Below are 20,412 nucleotides of genomic sequence, written 5' to 3'. Positions count from 1 at the left end.
AAACTTTTGATATACTGCCTCATTGTGAATAGGCACTATTACGAAAGACTATCGTACAATTAAGAATACATTTGAATTGCATCAGTACAAAATATGACACCATTCTATTAAAATCAAACAAATTGAGGGGTCAGTGACACAAATACGTAACTCCATTTTGGCCATTTTGAGAAAAAGTGGTTTAAAGATAGAGGTCCACTTGGGCCTTAAGGGTTAAGTCTATGTTTCACTAGCAATCAACTTCAATGGGGGTGTTGGGTGGAGTTAAGTCTTGTGTTTCCTGGAAAGCCCACATTCTTCTGAACATTTTGATATCAAATACTCGTTTTGGCAAAACATGGAGTTAAGTCTTTGACTCTTTGTGTCAATGAACCTTCGTGATGACCTTTTTGGCATAGAAGACTAGCATCATCATAAGATATTCCCAATGTTAAAGTTAGGGAGGTCCTCATCGCTCTCTTCTGAATCTGAATCTACCACGTGTTCCAGAGGAGAGTAGGAGATACTGGCATCTGGCATTTCTGAGGGTTCCTGTACGAGAGGATCTCTCATCCCCTGGGAAACGACTCCTTCAGAATCGGAAGATTCCTCGTGATTTGCGCCCCGTTTAGCATCGCCAATGTCCTTGTCTTTTGGTACGGTATCCAGGTTAACTAGGGGCAAGTCATGCCCTTCTGAATACGGATGAGGTGAGTATGTAGTGTTGTCCACTTGAAAAGCGACGGGTATAGTTGCAGATACGACTTCTCGTGAGCGGGGCGATGCCATACAGTCCATTTTTAATCTGGCATTGCTCAGTCTCTCATCTTCAGGCGGGGTGCTCAGATCTATACAAGGCAAGTCATCATCCCCTATGGATGAAATGGGTGATCCTGTAGGGTGCAGCAATGTCTTCTTAGAACAGTCCATTTCTAAGACGGTGGGCTTGCAAGCATTACTAGTTCCAGGTACACTTGGTGATACACTGCTTACAAAATCTTCTGAAAATCAAAGTTTAAGAATAGCTCTGAAAAATACATAAACATGGAAGACTAGCATCATCCTAACAAATTCCCTATGTTAACGTTAGGAAGGTCCTCTTCGCTTTCTTCGGAATCTGACTAATTAGAAAGCTGAACACTAAATTAGAACAAAGCAAACAAAAAACTGCTCTTAAATAGCTACTGCAGATTTAAAATAAAATACAGAAAAAGGAAAGATCTATTGCTGTCCAAATTTTAGTAACATAATTAATACAATGTTAATTTGACACAGTGATATCAAAGTCTTGACTTTTTTTTAGGGGGGGGGGGGGGGACTTGAGGGAAAGTTTATATTGGCTGCCCTAGAATTTAAAGCTTATCAGTACTAGTTTACAGGAGGGATTAGACCGCCCTGCAAGGTCACTGGACAGGTGGTTATCTCATCAACTCAGCTCTCAGTTAACATAAGAAAAAGAGGATCATGGGGGACCAATGGTCACCGATAAGGCATTGTTTAATATAGAGAGGGTGCAAGTAGCTACAAGTAATGCAGTGGGCTTTTAAGGAAAATAAAGTGAGTAAAGATACAAAGAGGAATTTGGAGAAGGGATGAAGAAGGAGAATAAAGATCAAGAACCCATTACCATCATTGCTATCCAGTGACATGGCTGGTGAATGCTCTCTCTCGCTCCTTTCCAGCTTTCTTCTTTTTCCCCTCGTTCTCTTGGGTCTCTCTGCCGGTTCCAGGTCAGCATCTTGTTTCAGTTCCCTTAGTCTCTCCTCCCACTGCTTCTGAAAGGCCTTGGAATCCTGGATTCCATCTGATCTTTCTGTATTAAAGACAGAATAAAAATCCATTACAGTTGAACTTTTCACCTACTTCAAATATTTAAGTGTTGTAGTATTGTTCAAGTTGAGTGTTTGGAGTAATGTGTAAATTAATGTACTAGATAAACATGTATTATAGATATCTCGACTGCAACAAGAGGCCTGGCAGTTTTTATAGGCTCAAGGCCCCCCCCCCCCCCCAGGCGTGCATCAGGGTCATGGCAGGATGCAACGTCCCCGAGAGCCAGTATAGAAACAGCCAGCTGTTGAATATTAAAGCAGTCGATATATCTCTTATATACCAAATTGACACAAAAATCTACCAAGAATTCTTACCTTATCCTTTTCTTGATTAAAGATTGGTTAAAACATCACAGAAAATCTGAGACACTGTCTTTTAAAATCATTTGAGAATCGCACACAAAAAGCGCTGTATGGTATCCGCGCTCACACACAGCAACTTTTAATTCGTAAACCAATGGGGATCTCATCAAAATTTTACTATTTTCCCGGTACCCGGAATCTTTAGGGAATCTCACGCATAAACTATTGACCGTTACTTGCATCGTTCGTTTCTTTACGGAAATGGCTAAAATCACGACTCCAATTTCGACCAATCAGATGGCTAGATTTTCTTGGAGGAGGGGGGAGGGAGGTGTCATGTCTTCAAATAGCACGAAATGCAGATACACTGAAGCTATACCCTGATGGACTAAACAAATGTGTAACTTCATAAGAAAATGATGAAATGGAGGGTTCAGTGACACCAAGACGTAACTCCATATTTTGCCAAATGAGTATTTGATATCAAAATGTTCAGAAAAATGTGGGCTTTACAGGAAACACAAAGACTTAACTCCACCCAACACCCCATTGAAGTCAATGGCTTGTGAAACACAGACTTAACTCCGGCCCACTTTTTCTCAAAATGGCCAAAATGGAGTTACGTCTTTGTGTCACTGACCCTTCAAAATGAATGAATTTTTATTAGTACATATTTGACATTACCTTGGCATTTGTGGACAATCTCTCCCCAGAGCTGGTTATCTGAAAGCATCTTCATCCCTCCAACAATCAGAAGATGGTTCTTGGACCTGGTCAGTGCAACATTGGTTCGTCTATGAAGAAATACATTGGAAGAATACATTGACCACTTTGTTGCTCCATCTCAATAACATTTGGGGGGCATCTGGTTTTCTGTTTTTTTCTAGATTTAAAACCCCAGAATAAACGATATTACATGATCAACAACTGAGAATAACATTTTGAAAATAATAATCAAATACAAGACTAGTTAATGTATTTTCCTGGCACTTACTTGTCAGAGTCAATGAATCCGACTCTCTGAGTCCTTACACAAGACAAGATGATGATGGACTTCTCCCCTCCTTGGAAAGCATCGACTGTCGATATCTGGATGGCTTTCAGTTCACTGCTGTTCTGGGTGCTGTCAAAGAAACAAAACAAATTTGTTTAATCATTGATCTTTACACAAGAGAAGAGAAGAGCAGAGAAAAATAGAGAAGCGCAGAGAAGAGTACAAAATACAAGACAAGCAGAATCTCTTTCTTGGAATGCATCTAAAGTGGATAATTGAATGACTTACAGTTCACTACTATTCTGAGTGCTGTCAAACAAATAAAACTGAATAAATCAGAACAAATCTATTAATTGATTGGTCTTAACACAGGACAAGACAAGACAAGACAAGATGAGACAAGAGAGGACACCTTGGAAAGCATCTACTGTCGATATCTGGATGGCTTTCAGTTCACTACTGTTCTGGGTACTGGAAGAAAAGTTAAAGAATTTAAGATGATAAATAGGCAGGCCTAACATATTTTTTTCCAAAACTCTACCGAATGCATCAATATTGTAGTGTACATGATGATTGGTAAATAAAATTGTAAAAAATACAGAAAAAGAAAAGTTTTTTTTTGATGGGTTGACCAAATCCATAGATGATTTGGTTTTTAACACAACTTTTGAGCCTCTTGATCTTACATGTATAAACCTGATACTAAAGTAAACCCTCAATCAATTAATTCACTATAATCAAACTATCTATCCTACATACCTCAACCACTAAATGAAATTCACCTAAAACTCTTAAGTTGATACACCTTCCTAGACTTACCCCTAGTCCACCCTCATTAATCTTAATCCCACATAGCTCACACCCATCCTTCAAGGTTACATTACTCTCTTCTCTAAACTCAATGATAATCCATACATCTTAAGCTTATACCTCCAGTCCAAGGTTCTTCATGATTGATCACCTGATTATCTTCTTTTTAAATGCATGGTAAAGCAAAATATATGAGATTAACCTGAAATGATATTTATAGGGGATAGGAATGGTATGCCAAGACTTATATATTTAACTGCAGGAATCTGATTGTGCTACTAATCATTTCTTTACTGTTTTTTAAAATAATTTTTCAGCACTCTCACAGATGTTTAATATTCAAAGTTGAAGTAACATATGTATGGGGTTAAATGCACATTGTACAAAACTTCAAAGATGTCGTCAAATAGATTTCTTCAATTTTTATCATCATTGGATACACCTATAAGGATGAAAAGGAAAAGGCTTGCAAATGTCAGGGTTGCATTATCTAACAAATGAACTTGTACATCAACTTCTACAGCCTTAAGGCATTATCTTACATCATTCAATATAGGATAATGCCCTTCATGCTCTGAACAGATAATACTACAATGTTTATATCAACTGGACATGTACAGTAAACAACTACATTTTTCATACCCTTACCAAGTTTCGTAATTTTTTGAGTATGTGAAAAATTGATTTGTCCTGATTTACATTTCTTGAGCATGTGACATATTAAAGGGATTTGGTAACCTTGTCTCAGATCCTAAAACATAATCCTGGATTTAGCTCATGCTGCAATGATAATTATAAACCTTTAGGTCAGTCAGGAACATGGGACTTTTACAACCCGATCGCATGTCTGAATATCAAGATATTCATGATTGGAAATCAAAATTTAAAAAAAATAATTTTCCTAACAGTTTTTATAACACTTCAGTCTATTGGGGAAAATAAGTATGGTAAAACCGGTCACTCAAAGATTGTTACTTTTTTGAGGCACTTCATGATCATTTTGAAGCTCAATTTTTTTAGGGCTCAATATTACACCATATCACAGACACTGATAACACGTAGGGCCATGCATCTCTGATTTAACATTGTTAAATGATGCCTTTAAGGCTTATATCTAGTATTCAACAGAGGCCCCAAGTCAACCAGTCAACATTTCTTTCTGGAGTTATAAAAAACACAAAAACATTAAATTAAGGATATGAATAATTTAGTTGTTATCTTTTATACTGCTGATCAGAGCCAAAAGGGCGTTAATTCATAAACACAGGGCTAATGCCATTCTTGCTCTCAACTGACAATATAATGCATTCTACCTTGATGTCTGTAGCAGCATTCTGATCCTGCTGACTTGAGCCTTGTAAAGTGTGATGACCCCTACATCAGAAGGGGAAATCCCCATCTCCATCATGCTGCCGATGAGAAACACCACAAAGCTTGCCTCGGGGTCGTTGAAGTAGCTACCATCCCTCGCACTCATCTCACGACCGTGTGAGATGTTGAAGAAGCACAGGGTTGGGAGGTTGGGCTACAGTCAAAGACAAAGAATCATTACACATCTGGGGGGTGTTTCACAAAAATCCTCAGTCAAACTTAACTCTCAGTTGGACTTAAACATTATTGAGAGCCATTCGTAGCCTTAAAATAGAATATATTCAACAGCAAAAATTCATCTATTTTTGACTTTTCATAAATTCCACATCAAGAACATGAAATCTCCTTGATAATAGAGAATATGAATGATTTGAATCAACATTTTATGCCTTTTGAAATAACTTTTACAAAATGATTTATAAAGATGCTAACAGCTTTCCATCATTGTAACGTCCAACTTACAGATAAGTTTGACTTAAGATCTTTGTGAAACACCCCCCTGGTCTCCATCTTATTAAGAGTTGTGATTGATCCAACTTGATCGCATGTCCTCTAATCAATTGTAACTTTACAGCCTTCTATCTTTTATAAACATAGTTGCGGTTGATATCAATTCCAAATAAACTGCCACTTCATTTGCAATAGGAGGCTGTACACTTGCCCTTGATTGGAGGGCTTACGATTGATTCAAATCAATCGCAATTCTTTATAAGACGGGTCCATGGCAAGCTAATGACAGTCTCCTCAATGGAAAGAAATATGAGGGGCATAAAAACGATTCCAACATAAATTTGTTACTGCATTGAACAAAGCAAGGAACCGTTTGAAGAAGCACAATGTGGGGAGGTTGGGCTTCAGTCAGTGACAAGAATTCAATCAGTGTATTTCAAATACCAGAAATGTACTGGCTTTTTAATATTGATAATATATTCAATGGAGAAATTTAATGTGTGAAGATGCATAAAACCGTTGAAACAAACATACACTACTTAAAAGAATCAAGCAATGCCGGACAGTAATGGGGAGAGTTAATTTTTAATATTGATAATATATTCAATGGAGAAATTTAATGTGTGAAGATGCATAAAACCGTTGAAACAAACATACACTACTTAAAAGAATCAAGCAATGCCGGACAGTAATGGGGAGAGTTAATTGTCAACATTTGACCAAATGTAAAGTTTTGGGTTTCTCCAGTTAAACCAAACTTTTGATGCGTTTGTGCTTCCCTCTTTATCTTTTACTTGTGTTTCTTCTCTCCCATAATATCTCTTCTCTCTCAATTCATACCTTCTTTTATTTTCATTCTCCTCTACCTTTTTTCCTACATCTCCTTCTGCCTTCTATTCTCCTAAACTATACCACTTTCCTTTTTGTCTTACTACAGTCAAACCTGCTTTAGTGACCACCTGTATAGAAAGACCATCGGTCTACAAAGACCAAATTTTTTGTTTCCCTTGAAAAGTTTTTTTTCACTGAAACATGTACTAAAGAAACCTGTACACAAAGATCACCTGTCAATATAAACCCCTTTTCTTTTCTCCCTTGGGTGGTCTTTATAGACAGGTTTCACTATGCTTGCATTAAGCAAAAGAAAGAAAGAGTGATAACATTTTATATACAATACAGACCAATTAGTGAAAGTCATTATCACTCTGAACAGACTGATACTCAATATCTGAAAGTGTAAGATCAGGCTCCATTTCACAAAACTTGACATCAGTGACAAATGACAGTTTCTGTTATAAACTACTGAAATCCTTGCTTGTGATTGGTTATCAGCGGATTTGTCACTGATTTTTGTTATTTGTCATTGAAAAGGGGCTTTGTGAAACACCCCCCAGATGCTTACCAGTAAAGGAGGTCTGTCTTCTTCTATGACACCATCCAAAAGCTGACCATCATAGAAGAGTGTGTTAGCAAGGCTACTGATGCAGGGATGGCAGCGGTACTGTGTCCTCAGCATGATGGGATCATAGCCCTATATTAAATATGGTCAAGAATTGAAAAAATCAAGAAATGCCTAATAAACACCTTGTGAAAGAATATCAACACTGTAAATGCTCAAATCATTTACCCATCAAGTAGGCCTCTTTAAATGATAGCAAACATACTATGAGTTGGGGTAATGACTCAACTAGAGAAAGAGACACTGGTTTGGAAATGGAAGAACTCCTAAAGATAATGGAGAGTACAACTGAATGGGTAAAACTTGTCAAGTACATTGTAGGTGCAAGTATGCTATAATAATCTTGTAGTAGTTGTTGTTGTACCTACATTGTATGCATGTATTACATGTGTAAACAAAACAAATTTCCAAGACTTGGATGGGAAAAAAGGTATTTGAAAAAGCATTGAATTGAATTGAAAACTATGATTCAGTTAGAAATGAGTTCCATACAATTATTCAGATATTATTAATACCTGTGTGACAGTTTCAGTGGCAAAGTTCAGACAACATCCTGATAAAATTGTTCAGCAAACTATGATTTATTTTTGGAAACTACCGTTTCAAAACAGGCATAAAAGGTTATTTAGAAAAGTCTGGAATATCTCATTTACCATGAGTGAGTCCATCATAAAATTATTCAGCAAACTATGATTTATTTTCGGAAACTACTGTTTCAAAAAAGGCATAAAAGGTTATTTAGAAAGGTCTGGAATATCTAATTACCATGAGTGAAAGTCTATCAAAGAGGGTTTGTTCAAGTCCTGACTTGTGCGCTGACTCTGATCCCTGGATGGTAGGGTCGAGCTGATGTGGGTCTCCGACCAGAACAAGCTTCTCACATCCAAACCGGGCCATTGGGAGGAGGGATGATGGCTCGGTCATCTGACTGCATTCATCAAGCAGCACAACCTGATATCAAAGACAGCCATGTTGGATAGAACCAGTAAGTTTTGGTATTTAACAGGTAATATCTATAGCAAAACTACCACCACCACAAATACCAGCGCCACCATCACCATCACCTTCACCATATCACCCTTATTTGTCATAACCACCACTACCACTACCAACCCCAGCAAATGCATCAACACCACCACCACCACCAGCACAATCATCACCACTATTACTTCTGTTAACTTACAGGGAAGGTTAGATTCTTGATGCAAGGGAAGCTGCACGCTGCACAAGTGACCCCAATGACCTTGACCTTTGATAACATCTCCTTGTTTTCCTAATACAAATCCTTCATCCCATCTACCACCATACACCACCACTACCACCACCACCACCACCATCACAACCTCCTCTATCACCACTACTACTACTGTCAACTTACAGGGAAGGTTAGTTACACGCCGCACACATGACCCCAATGACCTTGACCTTGGCTAGCATCTCCTTGTTTTCCTACTACAAAAACCTTCATTACCACCACCATCACCACCACAAACTCCACCACCTCCACCACCACAAACTCAACCACCACCATCACCATCACCACCACCTCCTCCATCATCACCACCACTACTCTTGACAACTTACAGGGAAGGTTAGATTCTTGATGCAAGGGAAGCTGCACGCTGCACACGTGACCCCAATGACCTTGACCTGGGAGAGCATCTCCTTGTTCTTTCCGAGCCTGTGTCTCTCAATGCTCTTCCTCACAAACTGCCTCTCGTTGACGGTGAGGTCTCCCTTTAACATCTCCTGTAACTCTTTCATCTCTTGGTTCTCCTTGTCTGAGGCATGGACACTGCAAGAGTCATAAACCGATTAGATTGATAATAATAATAATAATAATAATATTTAATGTGTGTCAATTGTATTTGTTCTCACAATTTTATTTTGATGTTTGAATATAAATAAATACCTCATTAGAGGCACCAAAAAAAAAAAAAATAATAATAATAGTTTGCTCTTATAAAGCTCTTTTCAGGACAGGCTTACGAGCACAAAATGTACATGTATGCACATTCTCCAAGATAGAAAGAGGGAGAAAGAGAACAAGTAAGAAAAGTGGGAAAGAGGAAGAGCGGAGACTGTGGGGAGGGGGGAGAGAGGGAGAGAGGGAAAGGGGGTAAGACAAAAAGGTATAATTTAAGCTAAAGACTAAGAGATTAGGAATGGTACTCATACCTGTATGGTAGGACAGGTTTAGCTATTTTTCTCAGGCTGCCAACACGAATGAAATCCTCAAATCCTAGCTCAAGAAGTCTGAAAGCAAAAGATAATAAAAACAGGAATACACATGAACTACACATTTATGCACTAACAAGTTCAATCTTGAAAAAAAAATTGCACATCATTTTGTTTTCATTGATTTTAAAATAATAAATTTATTAAAAATCAGTTGATTTAATATTTAAAGAAATTATGATTTTGAGTACCCATGATCATATGATAAGAAAAAATCCCTCTTGTGATATTCTGTTTGTTTGTTTGTTTGTTTGTTTTACCTGACTGCTAAGAAAGCATATGCTTGTAGGTAGGCAATGAGGGGACCAACCACTTTAAGTCCTCTCAAAGGGAATCGGTAATGAGAATTAATGCCATACCAAAGGTCACTAGCGCATTGAATTGCTTCGAAAAATCTGGGACCTCCCTGTTATGAGACCAATGCTCTAACACCAAGCCTCACTATTCTCACTGTACTCTCTATAAAGAAATCAATCATAGATAATAACAAACATTATAATTCTATTCAAGACTCACCCAAGGAGTATCCTATCTACCGCTACATTGGTGGTGGATGCAATGAGGACCTTCCATCCACCCTCTTGACCAGTGGTCTCACTCTCCTCGCTGAGCTTGAAAAGCTTGACCAAGAACAAGACCATGACAGCCAGCAGATAGCTCTTACCAGCACCAAACACACCTAAATGAGAGGTCAATTTGGACAATGAGCAGATAAAAATTTCAATTTCAAAGAGTGCCTTGAAATTTCTTGTTCTATGTGAAGGGGAAGTCCTCACGCGCAGCAAGTAGATTGATATAATGCAGACAAATCTAAGGATCTGTTTGAGGGCCCGTTCATTCATATAATAAAGAGGATCTACATGTATATTAAAGTTTAAGTGGTATATATGATAAAACAGGTTTAAATTTTCATCAGACATCTACTGACCATTTTCACTAAACTTCTACCTTTATTTTAAAAAATTGATCTTGATATTCACTTTATTAAAGTGAACTTCCACTTTACATGATGCCATGTATCTCGGGCCATAGTGAGAGTTGTAGAGACCAGCTGCTGAGACACAAAGGTAGATAGTATGGCACATTGTTATCATTATTTTTTTCTTTTCTTCTTTTCCTGTCTTTGATATTTTCTTCCTCTTCTTTCGCATTATTGGCACCACCTCATCATTTGACCTTATAAATAGTATAATTTGATTTTATTATTGGCGTAGTCCTCATCAAATCATTTTTTATTTTTGACTACTCCTGCTACTTTTGCAGATTTTTTTTCTTTTTAAATATACATTGCTTCATATGAAGTCGTTTATGCTGTAGATGTTCTATTATTGTATGTATGTATTTCAATTTTATGTATTTTCCTATGTTTGGCATTTGTGGAGAAATAAATTGAATTGAATTGAACTATTACAATTCAATATCTTACCGTGAATGAGTGTAACAGGTGGATAGTCTCCTCCCACCATGCCAGCTACCTGATGTAAAGCTGATGACTGGTCTGGATTCAAGTGGTACGATCTAATGGTATCTTCAACTAGCTCAGTCTGCAAAGAAAAACACAAAGAACAATATCCTTTCATATTGGCAATCATAATGCTTATCGTTAGTAATAGTCTACTCATCCGTGCTGATATGTTTGTTTATAGACACATACTATTTTCACTGTATTGTTAAAATTTCAGCTTGTATATGAATGAATTTGATGGTTCCCCATAAAGTGAAGATTGTAATAAATGCCCATAAAGATTTAAGGCTTAAGATTTGACTTACGATGAGCGATGCTGGGAGATTGAGGCGACGTGACCTTGATGGTTTCACAAAGGCAGGGCCATGCAGGGAAGATGGGTTCCTCTCAGGTTCACTGTGATACATGTATAAAATGCATAATTATACAGTGAAACATGTAAATAAACACCACTCAAGGAAAGCAAGAAAAGTAGTCTTTATGATGAGGTGGTCTTACGTACAGGTTCACTCAGTCATGTTTCAATGAGAAACAATTTTTCAAGGGAAACAAAAAATGTATTCTTAACGGACAAGTGGTCTTTCTATACGGGTTGTCGCTAAAGCAGGTTTCACTGTATTAGAAATGTGAAGCCTACTGCACTGTGAGATACATGTAAATGCATACATTAGAAGAAGAAAAAGTGGTATCTACTACACTGTGAGACATTCAAATGGTCAATGATAACAGAGCTTAAAGGAGGAAACAGATTACAACTACAAAGGTCCACACAGATACTGCACTTTTCTGTGATCCAATTTTTGTATGCATGTGTGCCCGCTAGTCTACTCATGATTTGCTAACTACCTTTACAAATACTGCAATTGATGTATTTATACTTGCAGTATGAATTTGTACAGGAAGCCGTCATTTGGATACTGGATGTTTGAAGCTATAAGGACATAAAGTCATATACTTTAACACAGAGTTAATGCCCTTCTGGCTCTGAAAAGACAATATTTTTGCTTATATAGTGCTTAATACATTGGCAATGTCCAAATTTCTAAGCGCTTTACATTATTCCGGTTTGACCGCACACTATGTATGCACTTTCTCCACTCCCTGGGGAGCATTCCAGCAAGAGCTACTAGGCTCAAATTGCTAGGCATACTACATTGGCTTTAGCATCCTACCATGTACCCATTACGTCTGACCCTCGTAGCTCGCAAACCCGAGTAAATGGCCATAAAGTCGGGTATTGAAACACCCCCTTCTTTGCTTGCTGCAGAGGAGGCCTAACCACTGATCAACTTGTTTTCCAAACATAGTTCGCGCTACTTTCCGTCTCTCTCTCTCTCTCCGACTCTGTTTCTTTCAGGCTGCCTCCTTCAGTCTCTCTCCCCCTCTCCTTTCTATCTATCTCTCCCTTCCCTAGTTCTCTGTCTCTCCCACCTCTCTCTCCTTATGTTTATTGATGTCTGTCTCTCGATCCATTCCCCGGGTGTCCGTGTCTCTCTCTCTCTCTCTCTCCCCCTCTCTCCAAAATTTTAATTCTCTCTTCTCTCTTCTCTCTCTCTCTCTCTCTCTCTCTCTGGTTGGCGGCCGCTTTTCTTCTTCTTCTTCTTCGATCTTCTGTTTCTTCTTCTTGTTCTTCTTGTTCTTCTTGTTCTTCTTGTTCTTCTTGTTCTTGTTCTTCTTGTTCTTCTTCTTCTTCTCAGTCTACAGTGGCCTAGTCTTTTTCTCCAAGTCGAAGCGACAGTCCTCGGGTTTTTTCCTGATTGAAAAACCCCATTCATAAATTATGAGTCCTCAAACTCGGGTTTTGAAACACCCCCTTCACCCGAACATTGATAATAACAAGAAAGTTCTCTTTACACTGCACTATCTAACGATTTTCTGTCTTGTGTCAGAAGCTTGTTATATCTTAATTGATATTAACATGTACTTTTATTATCAGTGAATACTCATGCAACGGAATGCAGCTTCTTAATGAGGACTAATTTCTGCACGGATTTTTATTAGGGGGACACTTCGTCCGCACATGTGGACAACTCAGTGCAGTCCTGAGGTCAGTGGTGCAGTCACGTTAGGGTTACTACCATTGACCTAGAGGTCAGTGGTTACTATGGGGGTTACTATGGCGATCTGTCAATCTCTCTTCTCCCTTCCAGCAACGATCACTGGCAAAACCACATTGTTGACCTGGGGATCAGTGGTTCTTGGCAGCCTCCCAATACCTCCATCTAAGCAAGAAGCAAGGGGGTATTTCAATTTTGCTACGAGGACTTTACGTCATGCCATTTTAACACCTGGTTGGAGAGAGACAAATGTAGATCAATGTCTTGCCAAAGGACATTAGTGCTGCGGTGGGACTCGAACCGCGGACCTTGATCTTGATCAAAAGTCTGGTGACGTATCCACTTGACCACAACACCTCAACAGATGATGTAGGATAAGACATACAGAATAATAATGTGTTTGGTGATTGATTCCCTTGAACTTGTGAAATTAAATAACAATTTCATTCCACCCATGAAGAACCAAGTAGTTTGTATACGAACCAACTGATGAGATTGGGCAGGATGGGGAATGTTCTGGGGGTGACATATTCCTGTAGGTTTCCGAGACAAGTTAACTCAGAGCTAGCATTGCAAGCCAAGATTCCGTACACTGAACCTGTGAAAGCAACATATAAATTATTGTGAAAAAGATGAATAACGATGGTAGACACATTAATAATAGTAATTTCAAATTTACAGTGTAAAGTGCTTAGAAACATAGTATTTCTCTTTATATTATCCTCATTTTAAACAAGAAATATTGATTTATTACTATAAGGGCAAAGTCCATTTTTTTTTCTCGCTATGAAAAAACGAACAACAAAAACGAACAACAAAATATCTGCGGTAATGTCCTTACAGATGGAGCACAGATAGGATGCGCATCCCATAAACTGGACCAGTGGAGTACCCAATAAAGCCCCTCCAAGTCCCCCTCTCCCCCCCCCCCCCCTAAAAAAAAAAAAAAAAAAAAAAAAAAAAGTATTCAACAAAAAACAAAACAAAATAGATAAATAAATAAATAAATAAATAATAATAATAATATTTTTGTTGTTGATGAATGCCCAGGAAAGAAATACAACTTCCATTGGATCTACAGCATGCTACAGCAGGGATGCCCATATATATACATTCATCCTATATCCAGGTCACGAGGTATGCACTGTGCAGTGGCCTAGTGAAATGCTTAAAAAAGATATCACGAGCAGAATTCTTACCGTCTGTAGACCAGTTTGAGGGTGAGTATCCAGTCAGCGGTTCAATCTCAATCTCACTGGTGGAGGATGGTCCATGGAACATGCTCTTGGCAACAAAGGAACTTGATGGGTCAAAGGTCAAATCTTGAGTGATGATCCACAGGTCATCTGGAATCACAACAATTCAAAAGAACTGTTCATATCATGGTTCTTTAAAAGTTAAATATTTATTTATTTCTGCATGGTTCAACAGTTTACATAGTATGATCATGACCATCACGTTAGTAAATTAAATACTAATATAAATACTAATATTTTTCCCGTAACATGAGAGTAATTTTAATAGTTTCATACTATTAATTAAATGCAATGTTAACTGTTATTGTATAATTGTTTTAAATGGGGGCACGCTACAAGAGTCCTATCTCGCACCCCGGGGCAACGTGTCTGACACGGCCGGTTGTAGCAACCACTCCGAAGATCAAGATACATTAATCTTGATCTAAGGAGACACGAACGAACGATTAAATACTAAAAGTTAAAATTTGAATATTATGGCCTGCCACAAACCTTTGGCATAGGTAGATGAGTGTTCTTTCCTGTCTAACTTGATGTACATCTTTTTGGTGGTGTTGTTCACTCGCTGTGCTCTGTACTTCTTAATCCAAGCCTACGATCAAAGAAAAACAATTCATCTACATTAACCATCACAGTGCTACAAAGTCCCAAAACATACTAAGAATTTATTTAACTGAGAATCTTTGATCATCTTTATGCATGTTATATTGTAATAGCATACTGAGTTTTGTAAAAGCATATCGTTAAATATTTATTTGAAGCAATAACACATATTTATAATTGTTTTTTTAGAAAAAATTCATGAGGCAAGGTTCATAATTTTGCATTTCACATTTGGAAAGAAAGAACAAATCTATGGTATTTATCCTAGGAAAACTCATCTGCAGTGTTTCTAAGACACATGCTCTGTTGTCAATTTCGTACGCCAATGAAATTCCCTTCTTCAACCCTCGACTAAACAAACTATATCTAACCCTAACCCTAACCCTAAACTTAATCTAAAACCCAATCACTACCCTACCCATGTATAGTTAACGGAACAAACGAAGGGACAAATGTTGCTGTAGCATTTGTCAGATCACCCCTGAAATGAAAGAAAACACTCCTCTACTAGAGGCGCGATGGATCAGTGGTAGAGCAGTGGTCTCGTAACCGCATTCTGAACCAAATCAATGCGATGGTGCCCTTAGGTAAGGAATTAACCCTCGTAGAAGACTTAAAGCCTCAAGTCCCCTGGTTGCTTACTTTCAAGCATACACATGCTTTCTTAGCAGTCAGGTAAAATAATCATCAAACAACTAACATCAATATAAGGACCCTAACAGAAAGGAATATGTAGAATTTGAAGGAAAATCAGGAGGGGTAGGAACTGGATTTAAGACATGTACCGGTAATAAAACTGGAAACAAGTAGGATAATTCAAAAGCGTAGGATTGGTCCAAGGAAATTCTTACCGGCGCTGATCCCAAGGGTCCCTCATTCAAACTGCCTCTCCGACTCAACTGGCATTCACAGTAGAGATGAACCTGGTTGGTCCTGGCAAACTGTTCAATGCTTTCAGCATTGTGAAGAGCAATCTTAGCTCTGGACTGTGAGGGTTGTTGAGTTGAAGTTTGTGGTGCCTGCGCTGCATGCTGATCCGCCCATACAAAGAACTGCAATTAAAGAGCGGAAAACTTTGTCAATAGACTGGTTTAACATACTCAAACTTTATGCTTAATTTTTAAACAAAGGTTGTTGATGACAACCTGAAGGCTTGCCTGACATAGCAACAATTTATGTATGCAGATTGGATTCCAAGTATTGCAGTTTATTCATTAATAACATGTTAATGCAATACCTCGTCACTATAGGTCCCCAGGAAAGATACATCCATAACTTTGAATATGTTAGTTACAAATAACCGGTCTATTATCTCAGTAGAAATATATAGGGAGATGTGAGTTGGTCTAGCGGCACATTCACTTGGTCAGCTCTCTGTCTTCGCCTACAAACTGACTCAGGCGACCCCAGTTTGAAACTGAGTCACGTCTTTTGGATGGTGACGTTAAAGGTCAGTCCCCAGATGAAAATAATCATATCTGATTGATACACGTCTGTAAAAACCTAATTACACTCACACACACACACTTGTTGGTTTTTTACATACTTCTCCATGCTTTCAGCATTCTGCAGGGGGGGGGGGGATCTTGGTTCTGGTCAGAGAGGTTTTAATCAATGGGCAGCAATAAAACATGAGTGACAGCAATGCTATGACTTTCTTTTGAAAATAATCCTAATTGTGAAGATACATTTGACTTTAGGGCTATTTGTATCATGATACAAATGATATTCCAACATTCATATCTAAAATGAATGTATTTATTTTTCCCTTACTACATATACTACAGTCAAACCTGCTTTAGTGACCACCTGTCTACAATGGCCACCTTTCTACAAAGACCACTTTTTTTGTTTCCCTTGAAACATTGAAACATGTACTATAGACGCCTGTACATAAAGACCAACTGCCTATAAAGACCATATTTTTGGTCTCCCTTGGGTGGTCTTTAGAGACAGGTTTCACTGTACTAATTGTTTTCCATCTAAACTGTTGCGGTGATCTCATTGTACAAAATACAAAGCCAAAACTTATCAACAATTTTCACTAAACTCTTTCACAGCCATGTCAGAGTGTTAAATTGTATCTTAGAAGAAGATAGTACAACACACGCACAAAAACCAAACAACCAACCAACAACCATTTTACAACCACACCTACATGTACATGTACCATGGAAGCGTCATGGTGTAGTGGTTCTGACTCTCGTCTTTCAATCATAAGGTCATGAGTTCGAATTCCACTCCAGGACGTTAACTTCCTTTAGCAAAAAATTCATCTACATTGTGCTGCACTCCACCCAGGTGAAGAAAATGGGGACCTGGTAGGAATTTATTCCTTGAAGCGCAGAGCGTGTGACAGCTGCTCTGCTAAAGCCAGGGTAATTATGCTGCATTAATGTAGAGTGCTTAGAGACTTCTGATAAAGTAAGTGTTCGGCGTTATATAAGCAAATATAATTATTATTACCTTGCACTGATTCTCCCGTTGATTGTTGCAGGCGTAGAACATCCTGCCTTTGTTAGGACCATCCTTCTTGACACACACCATCTTGGCTGGTTGGCCATGCTTGCATGGGGGATTCCCCCCTCCACCACCGGTCCTCTCTGAGGGGTTTCCCCCGTGATGGGTCTTGGTGTAAGACGTGATGTCAGCTTTCTCCATGGTGGAGTGGTAGCGGTGAGAGAGCTCGAGGAGGAGGATGTTCAAATGCTCTGTTTATATACATGTACAAGGGAAGAGAGAAAGACATGTTACATTTTATTTGTCTATGACAATTATTCTCTCAGTTACAAAACAGAAGGCCTTAATTTCTTCATTTTTTCTCATTAAGCTTCAATCTATTTTGATTTACTTTATTTTCAGTACACTCATCCGACAATCTTGCAATATACTATTTTTGTAATTTTGTTGTTTTTGTTTTTCTTGCTGCTTTGATGTTTTGATGTAAACATTTATTCATTTTTATATACTTTTTCCCCATTTGCTATGTTTTTCTTTTTTAATGCTTTGTTGTATAATTGTATGTACATGTATGATGTAAACTCACATTTTTAGTCTTTGGACTTTTTGACGAGATTGAATAAAACTAATTTGAATTGAATTGAATTGAACATGTTCACATGCCACAGAAAAACATCCAATTACAATATTAGGATCCCTGACTATGATCCCTAACAGTGGTACAGTATGACACAGAAGATTCTAGATTATTACCAGAAGTTCCAGAACTAAAGGAAACGTCGTAAGGGTAGCATTCACCTAATAGTTATTATATCTATGATTGGGGTTCCATGCAAGTACTGTAATACAAAATATCAACTTCAAATATAATTTCTTTAAGATGTATTGTAAGTTTAAATAATCTCAGATAAAAGAAAAATCAATGATTGAGTAGATCGACTTGTCTATGCACTCATGTACACTCACGAAGTTAACTCTGATTAAATTACTATGTGAGCCTTAATATGAAATCACCTTTTTCCTGAAAGCTTTTCAATTTTCTTTGATCCTTTAAATTCAATATGAAACCAAGCTATCAAAGAATTGTTAAACCAACCTTTGACAGCCTCTGTCATTATCTGCTTGTAACTTGACAAACTAGGAAAGGAGACTGGTATCACAATCTCTCTCTGACGTACTGATCCACTATGTACCGTGTCCGCCGCTGGAAAGTTGAGGTCACCACGCATTCCAATCTGTTATGCACATACAAGTATGTACACAAAAGCATAGAGCATAATACATTTGCAATAATAATGAATAATATCCACTGTAATGTATTCAATAAATCATGCGTGTTCCACATCAATTTTATTGTACATATTTTCTTGACAAAAGCAGTCACCAAAATGACAAAATGTTCAATTTACCAACAAATTGAGCAATTTGTATACAAATAAAAGATATAATACAGCAGAAACTTGTTATCACAAACTTCTCAGGATAACGGAAATTACAGTATCATAATATATATGTATATATATCCCCCCCCCCAAAAAAAAAAAAAAACACAAAACAACAATAACAACATCAAAATGCAAGGATGTAGGACCAGCAAAATTACTTCGTAATTATATATTTTTGTTTTAACAGTGTTCTTTACAACTTAGAAGGTCCCATTGTATCTGACAGTTGTCAAGGTAATACAATAATGCTATCATACAGGAATCCCAACTCGTTTAATTTCTTGAGTCATATGACTGCGTTTACATTATTGTTCTGCATGTTTGAGCAAACCAAAAAGCATTAATCTTCATTTGCCACACTCAACCCAGGTGAGGTATTATGGGTACCTAGCAGGAATTCATTCCTTGAAATGCTGGAGCGCTGTAATGGCAGCTACATGTAGGCTAAAGCCGGGGTAATAATAAATGCGTCTCAGGAAAGAATTTCTAGATAGACGGCGCTATAGAAATGCCTATTATTATTATTGTAAATAAAAGCTGAGCATGTAACTTACATTTGACATCATGGAGACTGGTGTCCTGAACCCCTTCTTCACTTCCGTCCTTTCTCTACCAGGTACTCCTCTTAAAACTGCATCTCCTGACTGTGTCTGGGAACCACTCATCCCAACTAAACTTTGTGTTCTATTCTGGTGTGCATGCTGTAGATGATGCAGTGAGGATAAGTTTCCTCTGGTATTGCCGACTTCAATAGATAAATTGAAACAAAATTATTAGACATTTCGTATATATCAAGAAAATAGGTATTGTTGGATTCACAATTAGATGAGTTATGAGATGCATCCAAACACTTTTTATCAATATCCTCATTTCCAAACTTCCAATACAACTTATACACAAGTTTGAGTGGAAACTGATAAATATTTATCTGAAAAAAATAAGGACTTCAGGAATTTCCAAACAAACACGATTGATGCACCATTATGGTTATATGAACTTGAGTAGCTTTAATGTGTTTTTCATGGTAGATGTAATGTAATTGCCTTAATTTGAATTTGTAATGTTTTGCCCTAAAATTAATTGTATTCTATTGTATCTATATGTATTGACTAGATGTATCTGTGCTTATGTATTTTGAATTAATTGTAGGTTGATTAGTATATATATTAATTATAGATATTGAATGTATTATTATCTAAGTACAACTTTGTAAAGCACTTAGAAACATTGTAATAAGTGCTATAGAAATATAATGTATTATTATTATTAATGATCACTTAAATCACCGTTAGTCCCCAATCATGTTGGACATGAGAAATAGAGGATTCTCAAAAGCAGATGATGAATACATTGATGCAAATCAACATAATAGCAAAACAAAAGAAATGATGTGTATCAATTAAATCTGAAGAAAAAAATGGAAGACAAATCTACAAAAGAAAGAAAAACAGAATACCATATCGCATTGATGCAAACTCATCAGGCATGTTGCCACTATTAAGAAAGCAAAGTGGACATTCAAAATACAGACGAACATAAGGTACCTTGTAAATCTATCTGTCCTACTGCTAAACCCTGTTGTGATGTCCCTACTCTAAACTGATTGCTCGGTTCATAGTTCTTTCTAGGCTGTACACTGTTTCCTGTATAATGTAAACAATCTTTTACTAGCATGGGAACTCCGTGTAAT

At 37.5% G+C, this 20,412-nt stretch overlaps 1 protein-coding gene across 1 annotated transcript in view; it reads right to left on the bottom strand.

Annotated features, from left to right (window-relative positions):
- Nucleotides 1–279: 279 nt before the first annotated feature.
- The window catches only part of LOC580768 (protein ZGRF1), a 28,774-nt gene continuing 8,641 nt past the window's right edge, over nt 280–20,412 (bottom strand). The window contains exons 3-21 of the mRNA XM_030979751.1: nt 19,277–19,467; nt 18,374–18,512; nt 17,284–17,528; nt 15,669–15,869; nt 14,707–14,806; nt 14,158–14,304; nt 13,442–13,556; nt 11,207–11,297; nt 10,863–10,980; nt 9,953–10,115; nt 9,377–9,454; nt 8,783–8,993; nt 7,964–8,149; nt 7,142–7,270; nt 5,232–5,443; nt 3,109–3,237; nt 2,799–2,908; nt 1,607–1,792; nt 280–980 (exon numbers count right to left, since the gene is read on the bottom strand). Coding sequence (XP_030835611.1) covers nt 412–980; nt 1,607–1,792; nt 2,799–2,908; nt 3,109–3,237; nt 5,232–5,443; nt 7,142–7,270; nt 7,964–8,149; nt 8,783–8,993; nt 9,377–9,454; nt 9,953–10,115; nt 10,863–10,980; nt 11,207–11,297; nt 13,442–13,556; nt 14,158–14,304; nt 14,707–14,806; nt 15,669–15,869; nt 17,284–17,528; nt 18,374–18,512; nt 19,277–19,467 — 3,320 coding nt within the window. The 3' untranslated portion in view covers nt 280–411. The remainder of the gene's footprint in view (nt 981–1,606; nt 1,793–2,798; nt 2,909–3,108; nt 3,238–5,231; nt 5,444–7,141; nt 7,271–7,963; nt 8,150–8,782; nt 8,994–9,376; nt 9,455–9,952; nt 10,116–10,862; nt 10,981–11,206; nt 11,298–13,441; nt 13,557–14,157; nt 14,305–14,706; nt 14,807–15,668; nt 15,870–17,283; nt 17,529–18,373; nt 18,513–19,276; nt 19,468–20,412) is intronic.

Source organism: Strongylocentrotus purpuratus, unplaced genomic scaffold, assembly GCF_000002235.5.
Source record: "Strongylocentrotus purpuratus isolate Spur 01 unplaced genomic scaffold, Spur_5.0 spur5_scaffold_10, whole genome shotgun sequence".
NCBI lineage: Eukaryota > Metazoa > Echinodermata > Echinoidea > Camarodonta > Strongylocentrotidae > Strongylocentrotus > Strongylocentrotus purpuratus.
Note: the sequence above shows the minus strand (reverse complement) of the source record. Positions and strands in the feature narration are given on the sequence as shown.